The sequence below is a fragment of the Pectinophora gossypiella genome, chromosome 11 (genome assembly GCF_024362695.1).
Source record: "Pectinophora gossypiella chromosome 11, ilPecGoss1.1, whole genome shotgun sequence".
Classification (NCBI taxonomy): Eukaryota; Metazoa; Arthropoda; class Insecta; order Lepidoptera; family Gelechiidae; genus Pectinophora; species Pectinophora gossypiella.
In genome coordinates, this window is record NC_065414.1 from 2285768 (window position 1) to 2312860 (window position 27093).

The 27093-nt window shown below is 37.3% G+C and overlaps 1 protein-coding gene across 1 annotated transcript; it reads right to left on the reverse strand.

Annotated features, from left to right (window-relative positions):
* Nucleotides 1–188: 188 nt before the first annotated feature.
* Nucleotides 189–26710, reverse strand: LOC126370729 (clavesin-1-like). The gene is made up of 6 exons (XM_050015756.1): nucleotides 26570–26710; nucleotides 10019–10164; nucleotides 6918–7012; nucleotides 2578–2719; nucleotides 2169–2362; nucleotides 189–917 (listed from the first exon to the last, which is right to left on the reverse strand). Exons 2-6 carry the CDS (start codon nucleotides 10158–10160, stop codon nucleotides 618–620), a joined length of 873 nt encoding a protein of 290 aa, XP_049871713.1. The 5' UTR covers nucleotides 10161–10164; nucleotides 26570–26710; the 3' UTR covers nucleotides 189–617.
* Nucleotides 26711–27093: the final 383 nt, after the last annotated feature.

The following is a 27093-nucleotide window of genomic DNA, read 5'->3' on the forward strand; positions in this document are numbered from 1 at the left end:
ATTATTATTTCTACATAAATTAACTATGTAGGTATATTCGAATTATCTAATGACAACCGGATTTTTTAATGTCCTAACCACAGAATTTGTACTACCTAAGCTAATTAGGTTTCTTTTACATATCAGACCAGTAAAACTGGTTATAGTTTCTATGTTAAGTGTGATGGGAGAGAGTGAAACGAGTCATATTAACTAATTATTTTAATTTTCGTTCCTTATAAATCTAGAAAGTTCACAAATCATTCTGATATGGTGTACATACGAGGCAAGAAAGGCAAAATAATAATTTACTCAATTTACATCTACTTAAAACGTAAAATACTTTGTCCCTAAGTTTGTAAATTCTTATTCAAGTAAATATAAAGTTTATATTTAGTTAATTATCTAAATTAAATTTATATAAGTCGGTTTTCTTCTACATAAGTACTTAAAAGCACGAAAGGAAGGTACGTTAAGCCGTTGGTCCCGATTATTACTTACTGTTTAAGTAAGTACATGAGCTATGTCAGGGGCCTTTGGCGGCTCAATAATAACCCTGACATCCGGGTTGATGAGGTTGCTATTCCACCTTACAACCCACACGAAGAGATTTAAAAAAGAAAAGAAAACTTAGCTCTTTAATCTTCTACAGTAAACCCTAGGGCCCGCAACTCATTGACCATAAAATCATCTTTATACATATTGATCTTCCGAAGCCATTCTTCAGTCGTTATCACGTGTCTACACGTCCCTCCGTATTCAGGGGGCAAGTATTTGGGATTTATGTGTTTGTGAAGTGAGCTCATGTCGTTTCCATGGAAGTGTAGGCGTTCCCATGCAGCTCGCGGTATGAATTGCTTGAAGAGGTAGAAGCACGTGTTCAGAATCCAATTGTAGTTGATGATGTGCAACCCGTGATTCGGCAGCGGGAACGACACCTGTAAAGTTATGTACTCCTGGTAAGTTCGGACGGTTAATACCGCTAGGTGAAAAAAAAAGAAAAAAGTGAGAGTTGAAATGCCGTTTAGAACGAGGTCGTGGCAATTTTTTGTATAATGTCTTTGATGTATATTCCATTCAAACAAGATAAGAATAGAAATACGAAGGTTTCTAAAAATAGTCGCAGTTTATGCGAAATTATAAGATAATTAACAAAATATTTGTTTTTATTGCAAAAGTATCATTGATAGCAAAATAAAACGATGACGGAAGTTCATAATAGCATGATAATTACAAATATAAAAAGCATTGATACTAGTAATATGTTACTATAACGTATAGTATACAAAAGCATATTTAATGTAATATCGTTGTATGTATACAAGTTAACACGATATAACTCAAGTAAGTAGGTAGTTAATTCGTCATTTTTATGAAGCAATAAACAAGGATATAAAATTTTACATACGTTTCTTTATGGCATTTCATTACATTAAAATTCCGAAGTCATGTTTTTTGTTTGAAGTAGAGTTTTTACGATCAATTGTGAGGTATTGTGATGTGATTATGTGATGGTTATTGTTATTTCACACTCGTACAATTTGAATAAGTACTCCCTAAGTGCCTTAATGTAATGTTTGTGTAGGTATTTCATAAAAAAACAATTTAAAAACATGCACCTGTGTTGGCACATGCGTTTGGGCTGCTAAATATACGAATCACATACACTAACATATACGAATATTGTGCCACTCCAACAATATTACATACATGGGTCAAAATGATTAAAATCACCTAAATAATCTGGCTGGTAGGTGCTAAGTAGAATTTATTCTTATTAAAACTTATTAGTCTAATATTAATTCAAAGGCTTTGAGAGCTGTTGGGTTCAATTTCAATATCTGTGGTGGGTTCAATCAACTTAGTAGTCCGTCCGTCTGTCGTAGTCCCAATGATAACCCTGACCCCAGGGTTGCTGAGGTTGGTCAACCACCTCACAACCCACACGATAGAAGATTAAAAAATAATTATTTAAAAAAAAGGAAGTTTTTGGGCCACGACGGCAATGACGCATATTGCGACGGAGTACTAGGAGAACAGTGCTTTAGTTGAGTATTTGGGAAATGCGATAGTAGGCTTTAGGATAGGTAAATAAGGTATTGCATGAATTCCTGCCGCCTTGGTAGCATGACCGCTATGTCAATTTACTAGGACAGCAGAAAGTGTAAATAATATGTAAATAAGCCTACCCCCATTAGGCTGACTATCTGATTGGCGACAGTGGGCGTGAGTTGTCTGACATGCCTCAGGCTGAGGCCCTCTAGGTCGACAATGATGGTAACGCCCAGAATCTGCAGTCTTGGTTGCATCACGGCTATTTCGTCCATCAGGAGTGCACAGCGAACTACGTCGACTATAGGAACTGCATCCGTATTCCACCTTCCTGGAACGACAGCAATTAAAAAAAACATAAAATAAATAAAAGTGATTTTCGAAAGTCATTTTTCGTTATGATTATGTCATTTTCTATTTAAAAGTAAGACAAATAACTTGAATCTGCATACGTAGGAAAAGCTAAAGAAATTGCGAACAGCGCCATCTATTTCATCCTACGTGTACTATGATACCATAGCGCTAAGCGATTGGTTCAAAGCTCACCGAATCTCATGAGAGTGATCCGTCCGTTCTCAGGACTATCCGGCATGGTGCCGCCATATACATTCTTCACTTTCTGCAGTCCGAATGCATTGCAGTCGTACAAATATGCGTAATTCTGTTTGAACTGCTCGTAGCGTACCATCTGTGAAAAAAAGATTAACGTTATGAAACAATCCACGGAGGTAAATACGTGTTGCTCTATGTTATGAAATTACTTAAGTCACGTTCACATGACATTATATTTCCCGTATGCCGTTTACGAGATTAGCAATGGAAATAAAAAATGGTATTATTGTTCACACGTAATTTATGCGAGAAAATCCCGTGTTCGAGACATATGCTCCGCACCCGACCGTGAAAAAATCCAACGCATTTTTATTAAAAAGAATTACTAAATGTTTCTTCTTCTTTATTTTCACTCAGGAGAGTGCCTATGTATAATAAATATGACGACGACGGAAAATTCCACTTGATATTAACTCAGAATCATGGTCTGAATCATCCCTCAAAGTATTCGTTACGATGTCACTAACACCCTGTATGTTATTAACATCATGAGAATACAACACATCTACATTTGTGCAATACTAAGCTATCCATTAAGGAATGCATGGCGGCGGTTTTCTCTAAAGCAAATATTTATGTAAACTTTAAAATGTCGTTGGGGTTTCGTAATCTGAAGATAGCGTATAACCTTAATTACAGTTAGGTAAAAAAGAAGGATTAAAATGATTGATTAGCTTGGTATCTACAAACAAAGTTCGATGACTACAATGAATATTGCCTCTTTTTTTAAAATAAATTACCTTACTAATTCAAACTTAATTTCAAAAATATATTTATTCAGTAGGTAACATAGTTAGTACTCAGTTTTTTACATAACGAACGTCTCATCCGCCTAAAGCTACTGCAGCTTCTCTTCGGTTTACCGATGTCTGTATTCCATGTTTGTAACATTGTTTTTATAAGAAAATAAATAAATAAAATAAAAATAAATAAATAAAACAACCTGTATAGCCGAGGAAAAGAAGCTGCAAGAAAAACCTTGGCACAGGGCCCTAGACGTTTTTAAAAAAAATGATATTTTGTACATAGAAATTTATGTATATGCACAACGTACAAAATTTAAGGTTCACATTCGTCATTATTAATTTTAGAAATTATAATGTAGGTATACCACTGTAGACAATAATAAAAAATATTTTGTAAAAGTAAAAGGTCTTGACATTGTAGTCACGTCTTCTTTTGTCTATTTTTTTCTTAAGCGTAAAGCGTACTTCCCCGAACTTGAACTTGATATACCTAACATTCGTACACACATAAGATTAGGTATGCTTATTTCATTGGGATAGTGTGATCACGTTTCTTGATAACGTCACCATTTCAAACAAATACAAATACCATATATAAAAGTCATTTCCCATTTACACAATACCTACCTTTTATAAATTAGTTAAAGTGAGTGATTATTGTATTCGATGTCGGATGAAGTCGCTAACTTTAGCTTATTCTCCACTCTATTTGGAGAATGCAATGATTAACTGTTAATCATTTGTTTTTTTTTTCTATTATTTTTATCACTTTTTTACGGGCAGTACACTCAAGCGAAGTAAATGCGTTCGTTCTTTGTACTGTACAATATTTACAGTCCCTCCATGTAAACTCCTGACTTCCATGACACAGGCCTTTGGCCTACTATGGATAACTTCTGTTTAGTTAACTCACGGATCTACAACAACCCCTTGTCTGAAAAGTTCCCTGTATTCTACTGTGCTGTATGTACTATTAGTTTTTCATTAAAGTATACTATTATATATTATTATACAGAACCCTTTTGAGGGTTCGAAAAAAAGTATCTCATACTTTATAACTAGTTTGTTATAACTAGTTGAATCCGAATCGATTTCCCCGTATAACATTTCATAAGCGACTTTAAAGTCGTCTTCAGGAGAAGACGTTATGTGATAGGTGGGACTACCCCTTTCTAAAAAGGTGGATGGAGCTTCACACTTTATAAGTTTGTTTTTATGATTTTACCACCTTTTTGTATTTTATGTGTTCTCGCAAATAAATTGATTTGATTTGATTTGATCGCCCGAATAATGTCTTACTAACACTAGTTTCGTTTTCTAACATTCTATGGACTTTGTCCGAAATAAAAGATTTGTATTTATTTATTATTCAAAATCCTTCAATCGCATAATGCTTTTCTTAAATACATTGTAGATAATTACGAGTACCTACTCATATAGTAATATTGAAGCAATATTCATTGGTCTGTTGGGTTTACGCAATACCGTGATTACTTAGTTCCTGACTTGCGATGTTCTGGAAGTAATCAAACACCAATAATAACAAACTGAACATGTCATTTGAGCCGCTCACCATACTCCTTGACATCAAAATTCGCCTTTCAACACATCTGCTCAATACAGGGTGTCAGTGACACCATGAATACTGAGGGGAATGATTCAGCTCGTGGTTTTGAATTTATATCAAGTGGAATTTTCCGTCGCAAAAACAATGTATTTTTTGTGTTTTTTAAAATTATTTTCAATTCTACACTTTTGCTGATTCAGAACATGATTCTGATTCATTATTTTGAGTTAATATCAAGTGGAATTTCGTGTCGGCAAATTCATGAATGTTTTAGTGTATTTTTTAAAATTATTTTCAGTTCCATACTTTTACGATGGGAAATTCCACTTTTAAAATCATAGTCTGAATCATCCTTCAAATTTTTCGTTACTAAGACGTCACGTCACGTTTTTCCGTGAAAGACGGGCAAACTACGTGCATAGTAGTTCTAACAGACACACACATACAGTCATGAGCAATATAATGTACCCACTTTAGGACTCTGTCGCACTAACACTTACAGTTCAATTTGTCAAAAAAGTTAATGTGACATGGTACCAAAGTGTATACATATTAATACTCGTGACCGTACACTAAGGCCACGGCTTCAAGCCCATATTTGAACGATATTTTATTAGTAGGGTGGTAGCAGAGTCGTGTGAGTAGGGTACACCTTAATATTACAGGTCTATAGGTCGCTTTACTACACTCACCTTGAGGTTAAAATTTTGTAGGTTCGTGTTTATTTTTAAATTATTCGAACGGTCTACTATCTGTTAACAAGGATAACCGGTTTGATGTCTAAATATAGCCCGATTAGTTAGTAAATCATCTAATTAATCGTGTTCGCTAGTGGCTTCTCTAAATAAAACTTGCTATCTCCTTTTACGGATTGATAACTATTGCGTCAAACGCTCGTGATTTGTGATTCTATAGAAAGTTACGTCAGTTGGTTTCGAAAAAGTAAAGAATAATACAGGGTGTTAGTGACATCGTAACGAATACTGGGGATGTGAGACTCCCGATATTTCGACATTGTTGCAAGTGCCATGATCACGGGATGACTGATGAGATTCGAGTGGAGTAGGTAGATCCATAATTTTCTACGGGCAGACATATCTGTCTACCCTCTTTCTTTGCCGCTTGTTTATGCATTTGATATCGGAATGTTCGGAACCATCTGAACTCACACCATACTCACTACGACAAACCGCACTCACTGTGTCTTTACGTTTTGTCACCACATTAGGCCGTTTTAAGCTTAACGCGGTAAGAACCCGTTATTCTGTATTTTAATTATGATAATAATCGCGTAATCTTAAAACAATGTATGAATACTGGGGATGATTCAGACCATGATGCAAAACTCAGAATCACGACCTGAATCATCCCTCCAAGTTTTCGTTACGACGTCACTAACACCCTGTATATTATTAAATACAATGTAAATAATTTAAATTCTGGAGTCGCAAAGCAACATTAATAATAATTTCAAAATTAGGTACATGTTAATTTACAACTGGTTTTTTTGACCATAACATGAAAACTACTAAATCGATTTTGATGAAACCTACACTATTCCCTAAGATGAATGATACTTTATCCAATAAAAAAAAATATTGCTACACATATTACTAAATAACGGCATTACGGAGCGAGCAGAGAGCGTCGGCAGAGCGGTCGACACCGGCCTTAACAATATACGAGTAATATCATTACATAGTATAAAACAAAGTCGCTTTTTCTGTCCCTATATCCCTATGTACGCGTAAATCTTTAAAAGTACGCAACGGACTTTGATGCGGTTTTTTTTAATAGATTGAGTGGTTCAAGAGGAAGGTTTATATGTATAATAACATCCTTTAAATAGTGGAGAAATACTGTTATTTTTGAGGTTTTTAATGTGATGTCGTAAATATTTTAATTTTTTCCTCAGGGGAGGGTCGCTAGCTAACAATAAACGTATGAAATTATTTCCTCACCAGCTTATGTGCCAGCCGGGGAATGAACCGGCGACACCGCAGGAACCGCAGCAGGTACGCGTCGTCCATGCGATGGGGGTGTACTACATCTCTGTCTGCAATATAAACATTTATTTTATACATAACATAAACATAATCAAAGAACTTATAAGTCATACGTCCCTTTGCTGGAAGTCGAACCCTGGGTTAGGTGACATCCTGTCCCAGTCTTAAACTGAGCCCAGGGACGAGTTTGCCCTTTTCTAATTTGATAGTGGGTAACTGGGCCCACTATGATTCAGTTGTTGGGACGATCCCCAGTTACCCACTATCAAATTAGAAAAGGGCAAACTCGTCCCTGGGCCCAGTTTAAGACTGGGACGAGATGTCCCCTAAGCCGGAACCCCAGCTTTATCAAAAGTGGGTACGGTCGATTTTTCACTGCACTACTGTGCTCTACACCGTCGAGCGTGCATTTTTTTTTAATAAAATAGGCTCGCGTTTAACACAATCACGCTTACCTAAAAATGTCTATTGACTCCAGCCTTATTCGCTTTAGCCTGAAGATTACCAGATTATAACGAGCTGGAAAAACAGACGACGGCAGACTGTTCCAATCCTTTGTTTTTAGGATAATCATGCGTGGTTTTACGTATGTATGTATGTAATCTATGCAGTTTTCTTAATTTATACCGTTTGAATATTTGAATTCATAACAGCCTATGTAATATGTCCTACTGCTGGGCACACGCCCCCCCTCAATCAACCGGAGAGGGTTTTGAATTTAGTTTTAAATTTTTGATCTCATCTGAATCAGAGAAAGACCTAGAAGGAAGTCCTTCTAGGTCGACGTAAGTACATTGACCGAATTGGTGATGTCCTTAGAAAAGGTTTAGTACGATCTACTCTGAACCGGCGTGTGTGTATGAAGCGATTGATGAATGTGAAGGAAGCAAGAGAAGTGTGTCAGGATCGAAGCAAATGGAATTCTATAGTCTCTGCTAACCCCGGTGGGAAATAGGCGTGAGTTTATGTATGTATGATTGTATGTGTGGAATCAGAGAAATAATCTCTATCGAACCATTTTACCAGCGCGAAAAAATCCATGGTTTTATTCGTAGTTTAAGTTGTCATTCTATGACTAATGTCATTACATCGCAGAAGTGGATATACTTACGTCACATTATGTACAACTTTACACCTTGTAAGTACCCACATCATAACGCCGTGATTATTAAGCAAATAATTTGCTTAACTCAAAGGCTTACATTGAGTCTTTTTACATTGAGGCTTACATTGAATCTTTAAAATTCAATCTACTCAAATTAGTATTCATCGCGAATGCTCAACTCTACAGACATTAGTAATGTGATTTTGAAATAACATCCAAATAAAAACAAACATGTCGACACGTGTAGTTTTTTATACGAAATAATGTTAATACGTTGGTGGACAGGAAGGTCATAACCGTCGTACTTAACATACTAAATCAGAAAGAACTATGCACGTAGTTTTAAATTTTGCAGTAACGACAAAATGGTTAGCACTGTATAATAACACAGGTATATTTTTGTGTAAAACCTCACCGATGCTATATAGGACCCCGATACCGGCGTGATCGACGATTTCCCTTAATCAGCGCTTATCGCTATCTACCCACTAGGGTCGATTAATTCTTTCAAATATTTTTCCTCTCAGACGACACGCCCTGAGCCGAGGTACGCGCTCTACTTGGCACCCTCAGGTCTGTTGTCTTAAACGTTGTACCGGGTGAGAGCCTTCAGCGCTCCCCATTTGTTCGGCCAAGTAGTTAATGCCATCTGCGGCAAATCTACAATAAGTACGTCAAAAAAAAAATCACCGATGCTATAGCCGTCAACAGCTCTTTATAGATCGATATAACGGATGAACAGTCACATCCGTCGATATACAAAATTCTTGTTTTGTATCAAAACATGGTAAAATACACTTCAGCGTGATTGTGGAGCAGGTCCACAGACCATGTCCCATCTATACACTGTTCTAAGTTTACGCGGTTATTATCATAATTAAAACACATAATAACGGGATGACTGAGTCATCCCGTGATCATGGCACTTACAACAGTGTCGAAATATCGGGAGGCTCATATCCCTGATTTAAACGCGGTAAGAACCCGTTATTACGTGTTTTTATTATGTCCCATCTAATCGCATGTCTACTGTACCCTAAAACCTGCACGCTGGATGACTATGATGGGCGCTTCCGCCGCTGATAAATTTTATATATTAGATTGTTTGACTTGTCATTGACACGAAAGAAGAAGAAGATGGTAAAAAACTGTCCATCAACGTGTTAATGGCACGTATAATAATATACGTGTTATGTTTAAAATGAAACAACTTGATGATAAAAAAATATACTTAATGGGATAATTTCTACATAATTATAAAATAACATTTAATTACATTATAATGGTCAGACACGTTAATTGCGAGTGAAATTTTTACTACCATTAAGTTTAAGTAACTATGCCACTGAATTTCCCTCTTATAATTAATATAATATTATATTAAAAACACAGAATTATAATTACAAACACAGAACTGTGTGTACGGTGAAGGAAAACATCGTGAGGAAACCCACATTCCCGAGAAATGCATTTATGAAGGTGTGACCTAACTATTGGGCTGGTTTTCCCTTCGCGGGCTGGAAGACCAGACAGGCAGTTGCTTCTGTAAAAACCGGACCTGACAAATCTTCAGGTTAGGTAAGCGGACCCTGGGAAAAACGGGATAATGCTAGGGAGATGATGTTAACACAGAACTGTGGAGATTGACTGGGTTAAATACTGCGGAGGCTGATATCCGCACATGGAAATGGCGGTGGATTGGTCATGTTCTTAGAGTCCCGACGAGCTCTGACCTGGTGTGCGTATGGAAAACGCAAAAGGGGACAGCCCAAAGAGACCTGGCGAAGCTCAGATGACCGGGACTTAATAACTTTCGGCATGTTATGAGAGCAAGCTACATCCTAACATAAAAGGTTTAGAAGAAGGCCTTAGAACACATCGACACTTACCATAAGGTGAGATTGTGGTCAAACGCGAGTCTATATTTTTGAAAAAAGAAGAAGAGTCATACCGTATATCATCTGTCGGAACTCCTTAATAATCTCTGCTCGTGTCTCAGGATCTTCTCCGCAGTGACTGCGGGCGATCTCTTCAAACTCCGGATCCTCCCAGCGGCTGACCTCAGCTTGGAACGCGATGTCCAGAAACGGCATCTTGCTGGAAGAGTGAAGGAAGTTATAGTAGCTCTGATAGTTTTATGTGCTCCTTGTACTTTTAATGAAAAAGAGAACGTTTATTTAGCATTTTTCGCCAGTAGCTAGCCTAGAATTACCTATTGGCATAGTTGAAATCACAAAGTTTGTGGGTCGTGTAACAAGTTCAAGATAAATTATGAAATTCTGATTACTAAATAAAGAAAATATTTCCTTTTTCTATTTAACTTATTTAAGTATTAATTTTAATCAATCAATCAATAACCAATCAATAATATTTTATTGCACAACGACATATACAAAGGACATAAACATACGAATAAAAACATAAGTACAATAGGCGGCCTTATTAACAAATACTCAATCAACAAAAATACCAAAATCAACCAAACCAAACAACCAAACCAACCAACCAAACAACCAAATTGCCTTTTAATCAACAAATCAGTTTTGCTATGACATCACAGTGTATTTTTCATACAAATTCCATAGTAATTTCTTGTTTTGACGTTTAGTAAAAAGTTAACTGATTGGACTAGTTGGAAACTAGCCTATTGCAGAAGTTTACAATGTGGGTGCATAATATTATGGATCCATGTGGTAAAGTCATGTAAAAGACAAAAAAGAATGCCCACTGTCACATTCTTCTTCTATCGTGTGGGTTGCGAAGTGGAGTAACAACCTCATCAACCTTGGTGTCAGGATTATCATTGAGCCGCCAATGACCCCTGACATGACTCATGTAACGACCACGTATTTACGACTTCTTACTTACGGACATTCGGGTGATCAGCCTGTAATGTCCTAACCAGACTGGGGATCACAAAGCGATTTTTTGTGTCCCCACCGGGATTCGAACCCGGGCCCTACGGATCGTGAGCCCAACGCTCAACCACTGGACCACGGAGGCCGTTACTGTCACATTATCATCATTATTTTATTCTACAGCGTTAATTTTACTTGAATCTTGCAATCTGAAAAGACACAAACTTTTTACTTATTATCCGATATCGTTATTAACCAACTTCCCGGTATTTCCGTAACAATCTCCACAATAATCTTAAAATCAAATTAAGTTCTTTAATCTCCAAGGTTCTCTTGGCCAACGTGTATATTATTGCTTTAATAAAAACTCTACTCGCAAAAAAATCCACAATCTAAAACGTAGCGAGGCTAAGTGAGAGTCGTTATGGTGTGATCAGCTGCAGCGAAACACGAAACACGGCTGGAGCCTGAGAGTACGCAACAGAGTCGTAGGGCGCAAATGGGTTAGCGAGGCCAAAATTTTTATATGCGCAAATGTCAAATAGCAATATTGCTTTTCAATGAATTGGGTCGTGCTCTAGGTTCAAGATTAATTATGAAATTATGTTTACTAAACTAAGACAGATCTAAAACTAATGAAAAACATTAAAATTTCCTTTTTTAATATTTAACTCAATTATGGATTTTAATCAAGAAAAGAAGAGAAGTGTGTCAGGATCGAAGCAAATGGAATTATATAGTATCTGCTTACCCCGGTGGGAAATAGGCGTGAGTTTATGTATGTGTGTAATCAAGAAAAACGTAATAATTTCATAATTCATCTTGGACCTAATATACGACTCAATACGCCTTATTGCTCTAAAACAATTTCTGTCAGGCAAATCTACAATAAGTCACGACCAAAAAAGTAGCCTCAACAAACACCAATTACGTCACTGCCCTCACAGTTTACGAGCTCATGTAAATGAGAGAAAGGTACGAAACTGACTATAACCATTTTTGGTACAAACGGCCGACGACATGGGCTGAGAAAGTCTCTAGTACTTTTGATAATAGCTGTTATTTCTTTAAACACAGAAATTGCCCTGTTATTTCGCTAACTGGCTCAGATTAAACCATAATTGCTTCACTATAAATGTTTTAACAAGTCAAGATGTAACTCGGCTCCCGAAAAGTGCGCTTTACGAGCGCGTGTGTGTATGAAACGATTGATGAATGTGTTTTTTTATGTGGTTTGTCATGGCATTGCCGCATATGGCATTAACTTTTTGACCGGACAAGAGCGCAAGAGAAGTATACTATGTCAGGATCTTTTTTTTTTTAAAAAAACACTAAAATTTTCATGAATTTTCCGAAAGGAAAATTCCACTTTATATTAACTCGGAATCATGGTGTGAATCATCCCCTTCAATATTGGTTACGATGTTACTAATATCCTGTATGTAGTTATATATTCCCTCCTGCGATGATGTGGTCTGCCATCTTCTTATTTCTCTTCCACTTCTATCGGACGTGTCTTGATCACATCCGCCAATCTTGCTTCCCACAGTATCGTAAGCGATATTTTTAAGATTTTAGGCGACATGACTGTGTTTAGTGACGTTGAGCGATAGAGTGAGAAACAGTGTGATAAGACAGAGATGTGGTGTAAAAGACGATTATAGTGACTAAGATTGAGAAGGGAATGTTAGGCTGATTCGGACACGTAGAGCGGATGAAGGATAATAGAATTGCAAAAGCGAAAGTTGATGGTAGGGCTGGCAGAGGAAGACCGAGAAGGACTTAATTTGACCAAATTGGAGATGTCCTTAGAAAAGGTTTAATTAATACGATCTACTCTGAACCGGCGTGCGTGTATGAAGCGATTGATGAATGTGGAGGCAGCAAGAGAAGTGTGCCAGGATCGAAGCAAATGGAATTCTATAGTATCTGCTTACCCCGGTGGGAAATAGTCATATAATCCGAGCCATAATTGAGTCGTATTTTCCACCGACACGTATGTCGTATAAGCCTTTTCTGAGGCTGTTTAATAACCTGTGAAGCATTGCAAACGGAACAAGAAAATAGCGTACAATCAACATTGTATTGCACACAAACAATTGTCATACAGAGGTACGTAATTTATATAGTACTACGTAGAGAAGTGAATGGACTTAACATCATTTGATAAATTATTCATGAGAGATATAGTTTTATACACGTGTTTATTTCCTCGCAGACAATGCTTTAAAATTATTCAGTAGATCTGAGGCCTTAATACCTTCTTCTTCTATCATGTTGATTGTTAGGTGCATTACCAACCCCATCAACCTTGGTGTCAGGGTTATTATTGAGCCGCCAAAGACCCCTGACATGGCTCATGTAACGATTACGTACTTACATCAGTGTAAGTAATAACCTGGACCAACGGATTAACCGGCCTCGAAGCACGGATCATCTTACTTTTGGACAATCAGGTGATCAGTTTGTAATGTCCTAACCAAACTAGGGATCACAAAGTGATTTTTGTGATTTGATCCCACCGGGATTCGAAGGCCTTAATATTACAAAATGTGGTCTTATCTCTAAAAGGGATCTCTTCCAGTCAACCCTACATCTTGGGGAATATCATGGGGTTTAGGAGGTCACGCAGTGTACGTTAGACAAAAGAGAATAATAAAAAAGAAAAAGTAAACAAAGATACTCGTTTACTCTTTTTTGTTTGTATATAATATATATTGTATGTATATTTTCTAATATAATATACATATTAATAAGTACTACATAAATTTATATACATGAACAACAATGTACGTACTATATGTCATAAATAAATATAAAAACAGTTTGGTCAGGTTGTAGTAATATCTCTTTGTAACTATTGTTTATCTATGATGTTGTCGATATATATGGCAAATATTTAAATGTAACTATTCATGTAGTGTTGAGCGTAGGCGTATACCCAGGATTGGGAAGTATAGAATAGAATATACGTTTATTGCATAAAATGTGGCACAAAAGTGGTACTAAATGTAGTAAATAATTATAGTTTCACACATTTTGCTTAAAGTAGCATGCAAAAATGTCTCGTTATATGATACGACTCCCCAATCCAATGTAAAAAGAACATTATAATTATAAATAATCACTAACTTTATAATAACCTTTTTTATAAAGACCATTATTTAAAATAAATTGAATTGATTTTTTTATTATAAATTGAATGTCAGACGGTTATCATCACAGGGACTGTAACCTGGAACCTGACAGAGGGCAGCTGAAACTGTCAGTACTATTCAGAGGTCGAGGACAGGAGTCCTAGTACGGCTTTGAAATAGACTACTCTGGGCGCCATCCCACTCGCGTCAGACAGAGTACTGCGGGGCGAAAGGCAAGAGAGAAACCACTGCCCTGTTTTTCCTTAAATAAGTACCACGGAGAATTAATGCTACACCGACAAGAGCGTGTAATGATATTTTGCGCGCTATTTACATAGTGCAATAGTTTGCACAAATTCATGTTACTAAACTTAAGATTAGTTGCTGTGAATGTCCATTTAGACCAAATAGCACAGTCGATTTCCAAATACTAGTAAACCAAACTTGTCCTAGACTGGTCTACCTTCGTAGGGAATGGCAGGGCTTATCTAAGCCTTTCTACACGACTCTCGAACCTTCTAAGAATCGTTTAGTATTGCATTTACAATTCTATACGGAAGCTATTAAACTTTCAGTGCGAACCTTAATCAAATCAAATCATTTATTCGCATAGGATTAATGGTTTTGTAAACAGTTGGTAGGTTTTATGTTCTAAGTATCACATGATCCGCTAGATATAAGATGCGAAGATTTAGGAGGTAAGTAGGGCCAATACTAAAGAATAATAGCTACATATAGAACGTAGCCCAGGGATACGTGTGAAGACTTCAACGGTTGCAGAGGCGCAGATGGGAGCCATCGGTACGGCAATGCAGGATGGAAGGGTCAAGTCACAGGCACTGTAACCTGGAACCTGACAGTAGGCAGCAGTAACTGTCAGTACTATTCAGAGGCGGAAGACAGGAGTCCTAGTATGGCTTTGTAATAGACTAATCTGGGCGCCATCCCACTTGCATCAGACAGAGTACTGCGGGGCAGAAGGCAAGAGGGAAACCACTGCCCTATTTTTCCCTAAAAAGTAGCATGGAAAATGCTACACCGACAAGAGCGTGGCTCTTAAATTGATGATGATGATAGAACGGTGAGTCTCCGCCCTGCACCAATTCGAATCGAGTGCCGACTTCACCCCCTCTGGGTCTTAGGCCGGAAGCCGCTAAGGAGTAAGAGGGAGAGCGTGGACAGTACCTATCTTGCTCGCACTTTATACATTAGGCAGCATTTGATTTCTAAACATTTGATAAATGGTGTTAAAAATTTTAGAATCCCTGGGGGGTTAAAATGGCCACATCGAAGCAATTCATCTAAGAAAGCAATATTGCAATAGGATTGTGTAAATAGCAACTAATATTGTTAATAACTTGATTATGTATGTTTGTGAAGCGATAATATTATTATCTACAAGTAATCTAAATAATTAGATACTAGACTAAGATTATCGTTATAATTAATCCACTTGTTAAAAATTTCGACGGTACAAGATTTGTAATTAAGTATTAGAATGGTATTAATTATAAATAGATACCTAAGATAAGCTTAATTTCAGTCGGGTGAAGGACAGAGTAACAGGCTACTTAATAACCTAGTCAAATGAGATTCTTTTTACGAAACGTTAAATTATTTAGTTACGTTAAATTAATTATTTATTTAGAGATTTGTATGGAAATACTGTCCTATGACGTCATCTATAACGGTCAAAGGTCGTGCTCATCATCATCAGCCCATTAACGTCCCCACTGCTGGGGCACGGGCCTTCCCTATGGATGGATAGGGAGATCGGGCCTTAAACCATCACGCGGGCCCAGTGCGGATTGATGGTTATTAACGACTGCTAATGCAGCCGGGACCTACGGCTTAACGAGCCTTCCGAAGCACGGAGAAGCTCGAGATGAAAACTTTTTTTTTGTGGTCACCCATCCTATGATCGGCCTTTGCGAAAGTTGCTTTACTTCAACAATCGCAGACCGAGCGCGTTAACCGCTGCGCCACCGAGCACCTCGCAGGTTGTGCTCATTGTAACTTAATTCATAAATAAAATTCGAAAATAATTCATAAAGTAAAATGACATTGATTGTTGATAATCTGAGACTGGCTGTCTTTTTCTATATTTTAGCATTTTATAATGTATTTTTGATCCAGTCAAATACCCTATTATGTATGAATAGACCTAAAATAACACTTTTATATGTCTACTAGTACAAAAATACAACAACATTGAACGAAAACCTCTTTTTGTAAAATCAGTGCAAAAAGTTCAGGTTTTTATTGAATTGCCTGGTGATCATAGAGCAACACGGATCTCCTTTTTTTTCTTTTTTTTTGACGTGACTTATTGTAGATTTGCCACAAATGGCAATAACTACATGGCTGGACAAAAGAAAGCTTCGGGCTTCGTGAGCTTTAACTTGTAAATAAATACTTAACCTCGTAAAGCCGAAGTTTCCAGACACAATAGTAAAACAATGGAGTTTGGATTTTAAAAGGACTGTCGGGCGGCGTTACGACTTTAATGTAATGTAATACTTAATTTTATAAATAATTGTAACTGAGTAATAAACGAGTGTGATGATGACGAATAAATAACTATAATCTGCTAATTGATTCCTTTCAACCATTCACTTTAAGTACCCTACCTCACTAGGACACCATGGTGGAGCCACTACAGTTGCACCACCAAAAAAAAGCAGTTTATAAAAGGGTACCTCATCTAATTACGCAACCGATTTGCTGCCGACAACCGAATCCCGAATACTTTCCCGCTGATGGCGCAACCATTATGCCTTAGTCAGAGGACCCTAAGTCAAACCTTAACCACCTTACAAATAAAAAATAAACCAGGGATGAACGTGGGTTGGGGAGCTCGATGGCGCAGCGGTAAACGCGCTCGGTCTGCGATTATTGAAGTTAAGCAACTTTCGCAAAGGCCGGTCATAGGATGGGTGACCACAAAAAAAAAAAGTTTTCATCTCGAGCTCCTCCGTGCTTCGGAAGGCACGTTGGTCCCGGCTGCATTAGCAGTCGTTAATAACCATCAATCCGCACTGGGCCCGCGTGATGGTTTAAGGCCCGATCTCCCTATCCATCCATAGGGAAGGCCCGTGCCTCAGCAGTGGGGACGTTAATGGGCTGATGATGATGATGATGATGAACGTGGGTTTAAGTATTTGACAGCCAAGCAAAGTTCAGTCGAATTGTATGATAATTGGATTCAATTTTGCTTGGCTGTCAAATACTTAAACCCACGTTCGTCACAAACAAACATCATAGAAGCAAAAATTTAAGGGAAGAGAGGAAGGGGTAGACCTAGGATAACATTTATGGTACAAATAAAAGAAAAGGTGCAGGTCGTGTCGTATCAGGAGGTGAAGGATTTGGCGGGAAGAAGAGAGGAATGGCGATTACTCCACCGACAAGAGCGCAGCTCTTAAATAAAGAGAGAGAGAAGGTGGTAAGACTGTAAATTGCTCTTCTAATGATTAGTAGCTTTGCCTTCCCATTAACAAAGAGGAATTGATGAATGCGTGTATTAGAAGGGCCTTATTACAACTTAAAGGCTAAACGTACTCCTATGAAGGCCAGAGCGGTGAATAACCGAGAGTTTGCGCACTTTGCGAACTGAGTATTAGCTATGGCACTGTGGTGTTGCGACAGACTATGGCAATGTCCCATAATGTAGCAATTTTACTGTAATTATGTGCTTGGCGACATATCTGGGGCTGGAGAATGGTAATGTTGCGTCTTGAAGGTAATAATGTCTTATTATTCTATAGGCACAGTCCAGACACTCCAAACAAAAATCTCATACCTTACCGCGTGAGTGCGAGCTAGACAAACAATCAGCGCGCGATCCCCTTTACTTTCGCATTTATAATGTGATTCATTTATACCCAAAAACAACGATAAAAGATTATTTTTTTGACGTGACTTATTGTAGATTTGCCGCAGATGGCATTAACTACTTGGCCGGACAAATGGGGAGCGTTGAAGGCTCTCACCCGGTACAACATTTAAGACAACACGCCTGAGGGTGCCCAGTTGGGCACGAACCTCGGCTCAGGGCGTTGTCTGTGAGAGGGAAAATACTTGAAAGAATTAATCGACCCTAGTGGATCGATGGCGCAGCGGTAAACACGCTCGGTCTGCGATTGTTGAAGTAAAGTAACTTTCGCAGAGGCCGGTCATAGGATGGGTGACCACAAAAAAAAGTTTTCATCTCGAGCTCCTCCGTGCTTCGGAAGGCACGTTAAGCCGTTGGTCCCGGCTGCATTAGCAGTCGTTTATAACCACCAATCCGCACTGGGCCCGCGTGGTGGTTTAAGGCCCGATCTCCCTATCCATCCATAGGGAAGGCCCTTGCCCCAGCAGTGGGGACGTTAATGGTCTGGTGATGATGATGAGTGGATCGATAGCGATAACCGCTGATTGAGGGAAATCGTCGAACACGCCAACGATAAAAGATGCATATGTCTTTTATCCACGAAATTAGAAGGTTAAACAAAGACAAATTTTAACAGCGCCATTTTTTTTGTTGGGGAACATAGCCTGGTCCCTCATTAATGGTACATCTAGACTGATAAACACTTCATCTTTCCAAGCGCTCCCCGCCCCGCCCCGACACGAGGTTGGAGCGAGCCTCACACTTTTGTGATGGCCAATGGGATTCAAATCCTAATTACAATCACTTTTGGTACCTATTTGTGTTTAATGAACTTTACTAAAACAACTACTACGGGTTGAATAAGCAGACCGCTACATTTGTTTTATTTTTTTAAGCCTCGAATGTCCCACTGCTGGGAAAAGGCCTCCCCTATGAGCATCGACTCCTCCTATCCCATTTCAGACACATTTGACGCTCACACACACACACACACACACACACACACACACGCACGCACGCACGCACGCACGCACGCATGCACGCACATGTCACTTTACATTCTTGGTAAATTTAAACTTATTTTGCCCATACCAGATACAATTGCTTCGTGCCTGTGATCATAGTAATTCCACTGCCTACAAAAAGCAATAGGCTTTGTATACTACACTTGCGTGCAAAATGTTCCCATTACGAGTACCCCCATTGTCTATTTATAGCGGGCCGTGATTGTGGCTTGGAGTGTAACTGGCAAGATTATATCGTCACTGGAAAGGCAAAATTACGTAAGCGCCAAAAGGCCATTTCGAGAAAAAGCCGTTTAAAGTTTCATTTTTTCGTTTTTTTATCATAACTTTTTACCCAATTATCCAATTTAGATGATGTCAATGAAAGGTTACATTGTTTTTTAATTTTCTATGTCTAGCAATACATATCATAACAGTTGGATTGCTATTTTAGGATATAGTGGCGCTTACGTAAAAATGACTTCAGTTTACAGTAAAGCAAATTTACTTAACCGCCATCTGGTCAAAATATTATTTGGAAGCAAAATTACTTACAGCTCTTACGACAATGCATACGAGAACGACAATATTTCTTTAAATATAATAATACTCTAATGTTAGCGGAGTAAAAGTTACTGTAACGACTTTTACACATCTGCTTTCATTATGTGAAAATTGCCTAAAAAGTGATCGATTGATTATGTCAGTTCACCAAAGATTCTTTAAAGTAAGTTTTTGTAATATCTTACATGGGTAAAAAGACGTAAGAGACAAATAATTATTCTTAATACCTCCTTAAATTACTTATTACTTCAATTGATTTATAAAAATAGCTATTAAAATACTGAAGTGCCAGAAATAAAGTTTCATAAAATATAAATAATAGCGTACAACCCGTTATCTGTTTGTAAAAGTTTCTTTTTAACACTTTCAAAGACAGAACGTATACGGACCTTCCGATTCCAAGGTGTCATACTACCTATTATGAACCACCAATGACCCATGGTCTCTGTCCGTGAAAGGGTTAAACGGTTTTATTTAGCTAAACCCGTACGGTATATTTGTATCAAAATTAGATATTGCAATTTAAGTACCTTCCTGTTGTCAGATTGATCTGAAATTTGGTACGCACCTTTAATTCCGATGTCAATACAATATAATAAAATCAATAACATTATAAATCTAAGATGGCAGCCGGTACATAATGGGGGATTACATATTTTTCCAAACCCCCTCAATATGGGTATCAAATGAAATAGCTACACAAGTAGAATACTGTGATTATGTCAAAATTTAAAATCCAAGATGACCGCCGTTCCAAAATAGCGGACTAGGTACATATTTTTCCACAACCCCCTCAATATGGGTATCAAATGATAGGACTACACTAGTAGAATACTGTCATTATGTCAAAATTTCAAATCCAAGATGGACGATATTACAAAATGACTGAAAGAAGGATGTTGCCCTTAATTTTGTCATTGGCATCCACCGTCCATAATATGCAGGGCAGCACAGTGGATCGCTGGGTAATGATGCCGCCGACGAACTGGCAAGGAGAGGATCAGACACCAGGGTATATGGACCCGAACCAATCCTGCCGATACCTTTCAGTCAGTTACGCTCGTGGGTAAGAGACCATACCCAGCAACTACACAACGACAGATGGACACAGCTGCCCACATGCAGACAGTCGAAGGATATCATGTCTATGATATCCAATTCACTCGCCGACTGCTTCGCTTAAACCGCAATGACCTCCGAATAGTAGTGGGCAGTATAACGGGTCACTGCCCACTCAACAAGCACCTATTTAACTTAGGGATAACGGACAGCCCACTTTGCAGAGGCTGTCTGGACGCAGAAGAAACTGCCCCCCACGTAATCCTGGAATGCACGGGAGTGTCAGCACAACGGGTAAAAATCCTCAAAGGAATGGGGTCGCTCCGCGAAGCCTGTGCAATCCCCAGGAGGCTTCTGAGCTTCTGGAAGGAGATAGGTTGGCTTACGTAGTCAACAATTACACGCATAATGGGCCACCTTAGAGTCTAAATGCGGAAAACAGAGCCCACTAACATAACATAACATATGCAGGGCAGCACAGTCGACCATGCAGTAGTATATTTGGGCTCAAAATTGTTTGAATTAGGACAAGCATACGTGGCTCTAAGTCTAGTCAAGTCTCTGGAAGGGTCAAGTCTTTTTAATTCCTCAATAATTTCTAATTCCTCAATAATTCCCCTTATTGTTTTTCAGAGTATTTACCACGAAGTTTAATACACTTTTCCATTCGCTCGAACCAGGTATTATTTAACATTTATTCCACTCCAAAGTAGAGGTGTTCAAAATGGCTGACTTGAAAGCGTTGGCCGCTTCTTCACCGCACTGGAACCTTTGACCGCGAAGAGTTTCTTTTTTAATTTTAGGAAATGTAAAGAAATCATTGGAGCTTAGGTCAGGACTGTATGGAGGATGGTCAAGAATTTCTACGTTTTCCTGCTTCAAATAATCGTTTGACGAGCGGTGTGTGAGCTTGCGTTGTCATGGTGCAGCATCCTGCACCCCTGCGCATCATCATGCGTCACTTTGGGTTAGATTTTCGAAGTTCGGCGATGACTTGTGGTAAACAAATTGTGGTATACCAATCCGCATTAACCGTCCTACGATCTTCAAGTGCAATTGTCGCAACATGACCGATTTTCTCCATGAAGGTAGCCACCATCTTCTTTGAAGTGCTTCGAGAGCGAACAACTTTAGTCGGCTTTGACTCGTTTTGGAAGACCCAAACTGTGGATTGTTGTTTGGAATTAGGATAATAGCATAAATCCAAGATTCGTCACCACTGATGATGTCGTACACGTGATTTGACTCTCCTCGGTTGAACCTCTGAAGAGTTTTCTTACACCATCTGACGCGGGCTACCTTATGATCGTCAGAAAATGCGGGATGCAACGGCAAACTAGTTTTCTCACACCAAGTGCCTCATGCAATATCGTTTAAATGGTTGTCCCTGAAATGCCTAATAACGCCTCTATTCTCGGTATGTCACATGACGATTTTTGAGGATTAGTTGTCTCACAGCAACGATATTATCTTCAGTGAAGGCGGATGTCCACGCTCGAATTCTAAATACCAGCGTTCGATGGTTCGCAGACATGGCACTTCATCGTGGAATAGAGATTTTAACTGTTTGAAAAACTGAAGTCGCGGTAGGCCTCTTCGAAAGTTTAGAAAATTTTTCTTTGTAAGATTCATTTTCGGACGTGACCTGACAGATTCAAACCAACGCTGTGACTAAACAATTGCATTAATCCTAATGCTTTCAATTGTTTTGATATTCGAAATTCCAACAAATTTGAATTTTGAGTTCTCGATTCAAAATTGGCGCTAAATATGCAAACGACAGAACTTAAAAAGTATAACAAAGTCGCTTTTTCTGTCCCTATATCCCTATGTACGCTTAAATCTTTAAAATTGCGCAACGGATTTTGATGGAATTTTCTTTAGTAGATAGAGTGATTCAAGAGGAAAGTTTATAGGTATGTATAATAACATCCAATAAATAGTGTAGAAATACTGTTATTTTTGAGGATTTTAATGTGATGTCGTAAATAATTTCATTTTTCCTCAGCATTGCATCCGAGCGAAGCCGGGCGGGTCGCTAATAAATTATAAAATCAATTCTAAAATAGTTTTACTTTTAGACCTATTGTTAAAAAATAACTTCCTGGGAAACTTACTGCTAGCCCACAAACTTGCTTAATAACAGCATAAAAATGCGAAGGCAAATTTACGTACACGCCTTACTTATTCTAAATACTGTTAGTCAAAATTACTTATACGTCATTCACTGCATAAACATGCTAAGACATTTTTTTTCTTATACGCCTTACTTATTTTAAAAGCTGTAAATAAAAATTACTTATACATAGTCTATTTTTTATTTTCATTAGTCCAAAATTACTAATAAAATGATACTTTTCAAACTATAGAATGCCAAATTTACTTAAAGTTAATATGTAGTTATTATATAGGAACACAATATTACATATACACCAGTCACGAAAAAAACACCAAAATCTTGTCGTTTAAGAAACTGGAATTGAAAAAAGTCAACTATTTTTAAATTTACGTAAGCGCCAAAAAAGTGCTCGTATCGCAATGCTACCCAGACAGATCGACGCAGAATGAAACGCTGATTCCGAATATATAAAAAACCCAAAATACCTATTTTGGCGCTTACGTAATTTTGCCTTTCCAGTGACGATATCTGCGTTGAAGATCATTTTACTAAATGTTTTATTGCTCTTAAAAACATTTTTTTTCTGCCTGCTTTGATTGCAATCAGTGAGCTATTCGTTTAAGTTAGAATACTTGGTATTTTAATATGAATAGAAACTTAACCTGGTTTCGTCTAGGTTGCAATTGGCAATTGGTTACTTGACAGTTTTCGGATAAGTATTTTAAATCAAATATACTTTATTGCACACAACATACAAAACAAATTTACACAAATGGATGATAGATACAGAAAAAAAAATACAAACGCTTATTTGATACCTCTTAATATATTTTAATTTCTCGAAAAAGCTTTATAATAGAAAAAAAAACATATTTTTCTTTTTTAATTGCAAATTTCGCGCAAAAAGGGTTGGTCACGTGACATTTTGCCCAGGGACGTCACATTTGAATAAACAAAGAATCTGTCAAACTGCGCGTCACTGCAAGTGACTTGAAACTTAACAGGTAGTTTTTGTTTATTTTTTGAAATGTGACGTCACACGAAGGTCATCATGGCCGCCCGTGTTTCGTATCTTGCAATACACAGACAAAAAATCGCATTCTTATTTTATGTAAAAATAAAATATTTAAAAATGATCTTAATAAAAAAGCCATTGGATAGTTATCATTAAATGACAAACTACCATATCCGACATGTTTAATTTTTTTTGTTACATTTGCCAAGGAGTCAATTATCCAATAAGGACATAGTGCCCTTTGCTTACATTGCATTTATCCTGATAATATATTTTTTACAATCTCGGTAACCTCGTTTGGCAAGGTATAGTTATTTCATACCTACTACTTACCATCATTATTATGATGTCGGAAATTAACTTAATGGAATCCGTACTAGGTATACTTAGAGTTGATATTCCCGTTCTCAGACACCGAAAAGTGGCAACACAACTTTCAAACACTGTTTTTTGGTATTTTTTTCTGAAGACTAATGAACTGTTCATATACCTATCTTAGAACTAGTTATCATCCATTATGTTAGTAGAAACGAATTACTTTAAGAGCCTTGGATAAGCAGCATTTTTATTTTGATTCCAAACCATTTTTATTCTATTTGGTATAATTATGTATTTCTGTGTAATTCACATTAAACCTGATTGCGCGGGTGAGAGTCCTTACCACTACCCATTTGTCCGGCCAAGTAGTTGATGTCATCAGCGGAAATCTAATAAAAATGACAGAAATCGGTCTGTTTGTAGAAACTTTTCAGTAGACTCCAATAGGTTGACTGCAGCCTGTATATTTATCCCCTAACGAAGGTTGTCTTTAAGAAATCGCTTTAAGCGATAAGGTCGCTTTTGCCCACTTTTGGTTTTTAGTTTTTTATTTGTACCTGCTCTGTGTTTGTGTGTGCAATAAAGTGTTTATTCATTAATTACTTAAATCTTATCGAAATGTAAATAAGTACTTGAAATTTTTTCTCGCGTTATGTATTCGGCGTCGCGTACATTTTATTGCGTTGATCGATCACTTACTTTCTCCGGATACCGTTATTTGGTATGACCGGTACTTGCAAACATCTCGATTGGAATGCCACCCACCATACACGGAATACCTCTTTATCTTTTTTAAAATCTCTTGGCATACTTTATCGCACTTTTCCGTTCAATTGCGAGTGGAATAAAGGATCAGGTTCTATCATTATGTTCTTTATTTGTATTATAATTGAAAAGATGATGTTTACTCACTTATCTATTGAAAGTGGTTTAACTGGTTGAAAGCTTTCATAATTTTTACTACTCGGGTTCACTCACGATAAGAAAAATAAATCGAAATGAAATATGACGGGACTTGAACCCGTAGCTATTGTCAAGCCGGGACGAGCGAGTTCACCATTACACCACCGGGTCCTCCTCCTGTCCGAGTCAGTTTTTTTAGATTTAATTTTTTTTTTAATTTTTTGTGATTAGGTTAATGGCAGAATAAGTTATGTGATTTTTCAAAAAGGCGCTGTTATTTATTTATTGTGATTCTGATATCCAAGTATATTTTCTGTTTTGAATGTTTTTTTGTGAGTGGATGTCGCCCCCTTCCTACCCCTTCGGGATGCAAGCGTGATGCTAAGTATGTTGTTATTTTATTTGTTACATTTTCCTAATATGACAGATACAGATAAAATTTATATTCATTATTATTATGACCATTGTCATAAATTCACCTTCATTTTTTAATCGTTGATAATTTGCTATCATTCTCTTATCTACTTATACGTATACTGAACATACATACACATAGATAAACTCACGCCTATTTCCCACCGGGGTAAGCAGAGACTATGGAATTCCATTTGCTTCGATCCTGACACACTGCTCTAGCTTTTCTTATCTATAATGAAATATGTGAATATTTAGGTCTCTGAACCGGTGCGTGTATGAAGCGATTGATGAATGTGGAGGAAGCAAGAGAAGTGTTTTAGGATCGAAGCAAATGGAATTCCATAGTCTCTGCTTACCCCGGTGGGAAATAGGCGTGAGTTTATGTTAAGTCCTACCTATAACCTACCTATACATACCTATAAAGATACGAAAAAAATGCGATTGGTTAGGCGACAGAAGGCAAATTATTTCCTATTCAGTTGAAATATGAGCTTATGAGCAATTTTAGTAATTTAATATTAGTTATTATATCTGCATCATCACGAGTAATACTATTAAATGCCATTTAGCTATTATTGCACTAATGCACAATGCGGAGGGTAAGATATTTGACTACTTATTTTGTTAATTTTAATAGCAACATATCATCTATTACAGTGTAGGTGTTTTTGCACTTACTAGCAGGCTCCAACCCTGATAATTGTTAATTAAGGTTATTGTAAAAGAAATAAACTTTATTTTTATTTTATTTTATATTTTTATTGGAATATATATATCAAGTCTTAAAAAAAGTTTTTAATAAAATTTATTTAATAAATATCAGAAATCAGAAATATTTTTATTGCTTAGGTAGGGTAGGTAAAGAGTCACAAAATGGTATAAGTCAGTGTCACAGAATATCTATCCTGCTAATTATTATTAGCATGCAAATATTAAAAGTTCAAAAATTCCCTTATACTATAAAAACTATTAGCAATTATCCATTCGCGTAATTTACTAGTCATTAACTGAGTAGGTCCGTTTTAAATTTTTTCAGGTATCTATTGTATACTTTTATGCACATGTTATGCGGGCTTTCCAAACAAAGTATGTAGTTCTTGGACAGTAGTCAGTCCGTAGGCAGTATTTAATAAATAATTGAGTTAATTAAAAAAAAAATCTTCTTGCCTACCACCAATTTATTGAAATTATACCTAAAGAGTTGTGGATCAATGCCTGAAAAAAAAAAACATACCTGGTCAGTAAATTCCAGCAGTATCCAATAATCCAATCACTGCAGTATCCAAGCTGTCAAATACACATTTCACTCAACGTCCCACGCGCACGCGCACATTTCGACAGTGGTTCCGATACTGCCTCCCTTGCCGGCTTCCGAACGCGTAATGATATAAATGACCCACTCCCGCGCACTAAGATTAGAGAAATAAAGTACTGCACCTTTCGGCGCTTAAAAAACGACCACAATTGAAACACCTTAAGATCTAGGGGAAATTATATGTAGTCTATTTGCGATAATATAATATTTAATGAAATTAGTCATATTTCTCACAAAGAGAAAATTAAATTAAAAAAATCAAATTATCGTCATTAGCCGACGAAAAAAAACGGTTTAATTTTCTCTTTGTGACTTTCCCTAAGTGTTTTCAAGGGTGACTGCTATAAAAAAAATCTATTAAATATTTCTACTTAGACAAACTGAGACCAATCCAAAATTAGGGTTATCATCATTTCCTTAGCGTTATCGAGATAACGCTAATA

What these genes read in the sequence shown, in the direction of transcription:
- LOC126370729 (XM_050015756.1), bottom strand. Translation starts at nt 10,160, where the DNA reads ATGCCGTTTCTGGACATCGCGTTCCAAGCTGAGGTCAGCCGCTGGGAG. An exon ending in GTTCCGACAGATGATATACG is followed by an intron (nt 7,013 to 10,018) that starts GTATGACTCTTC and finishes TTTATATTGCAG; the next exon opens with ACAGAGATGTAGTACACCCC. An exon ending in CCCGGCTGGCACATAAGCTG is followed by an intron (nt 2,720 to 6,917) that starts GTGAGGAAATAA and finishes TTTTTTTCACAG; the next exon opens with ATGGTACGCTACGAGCAGTT.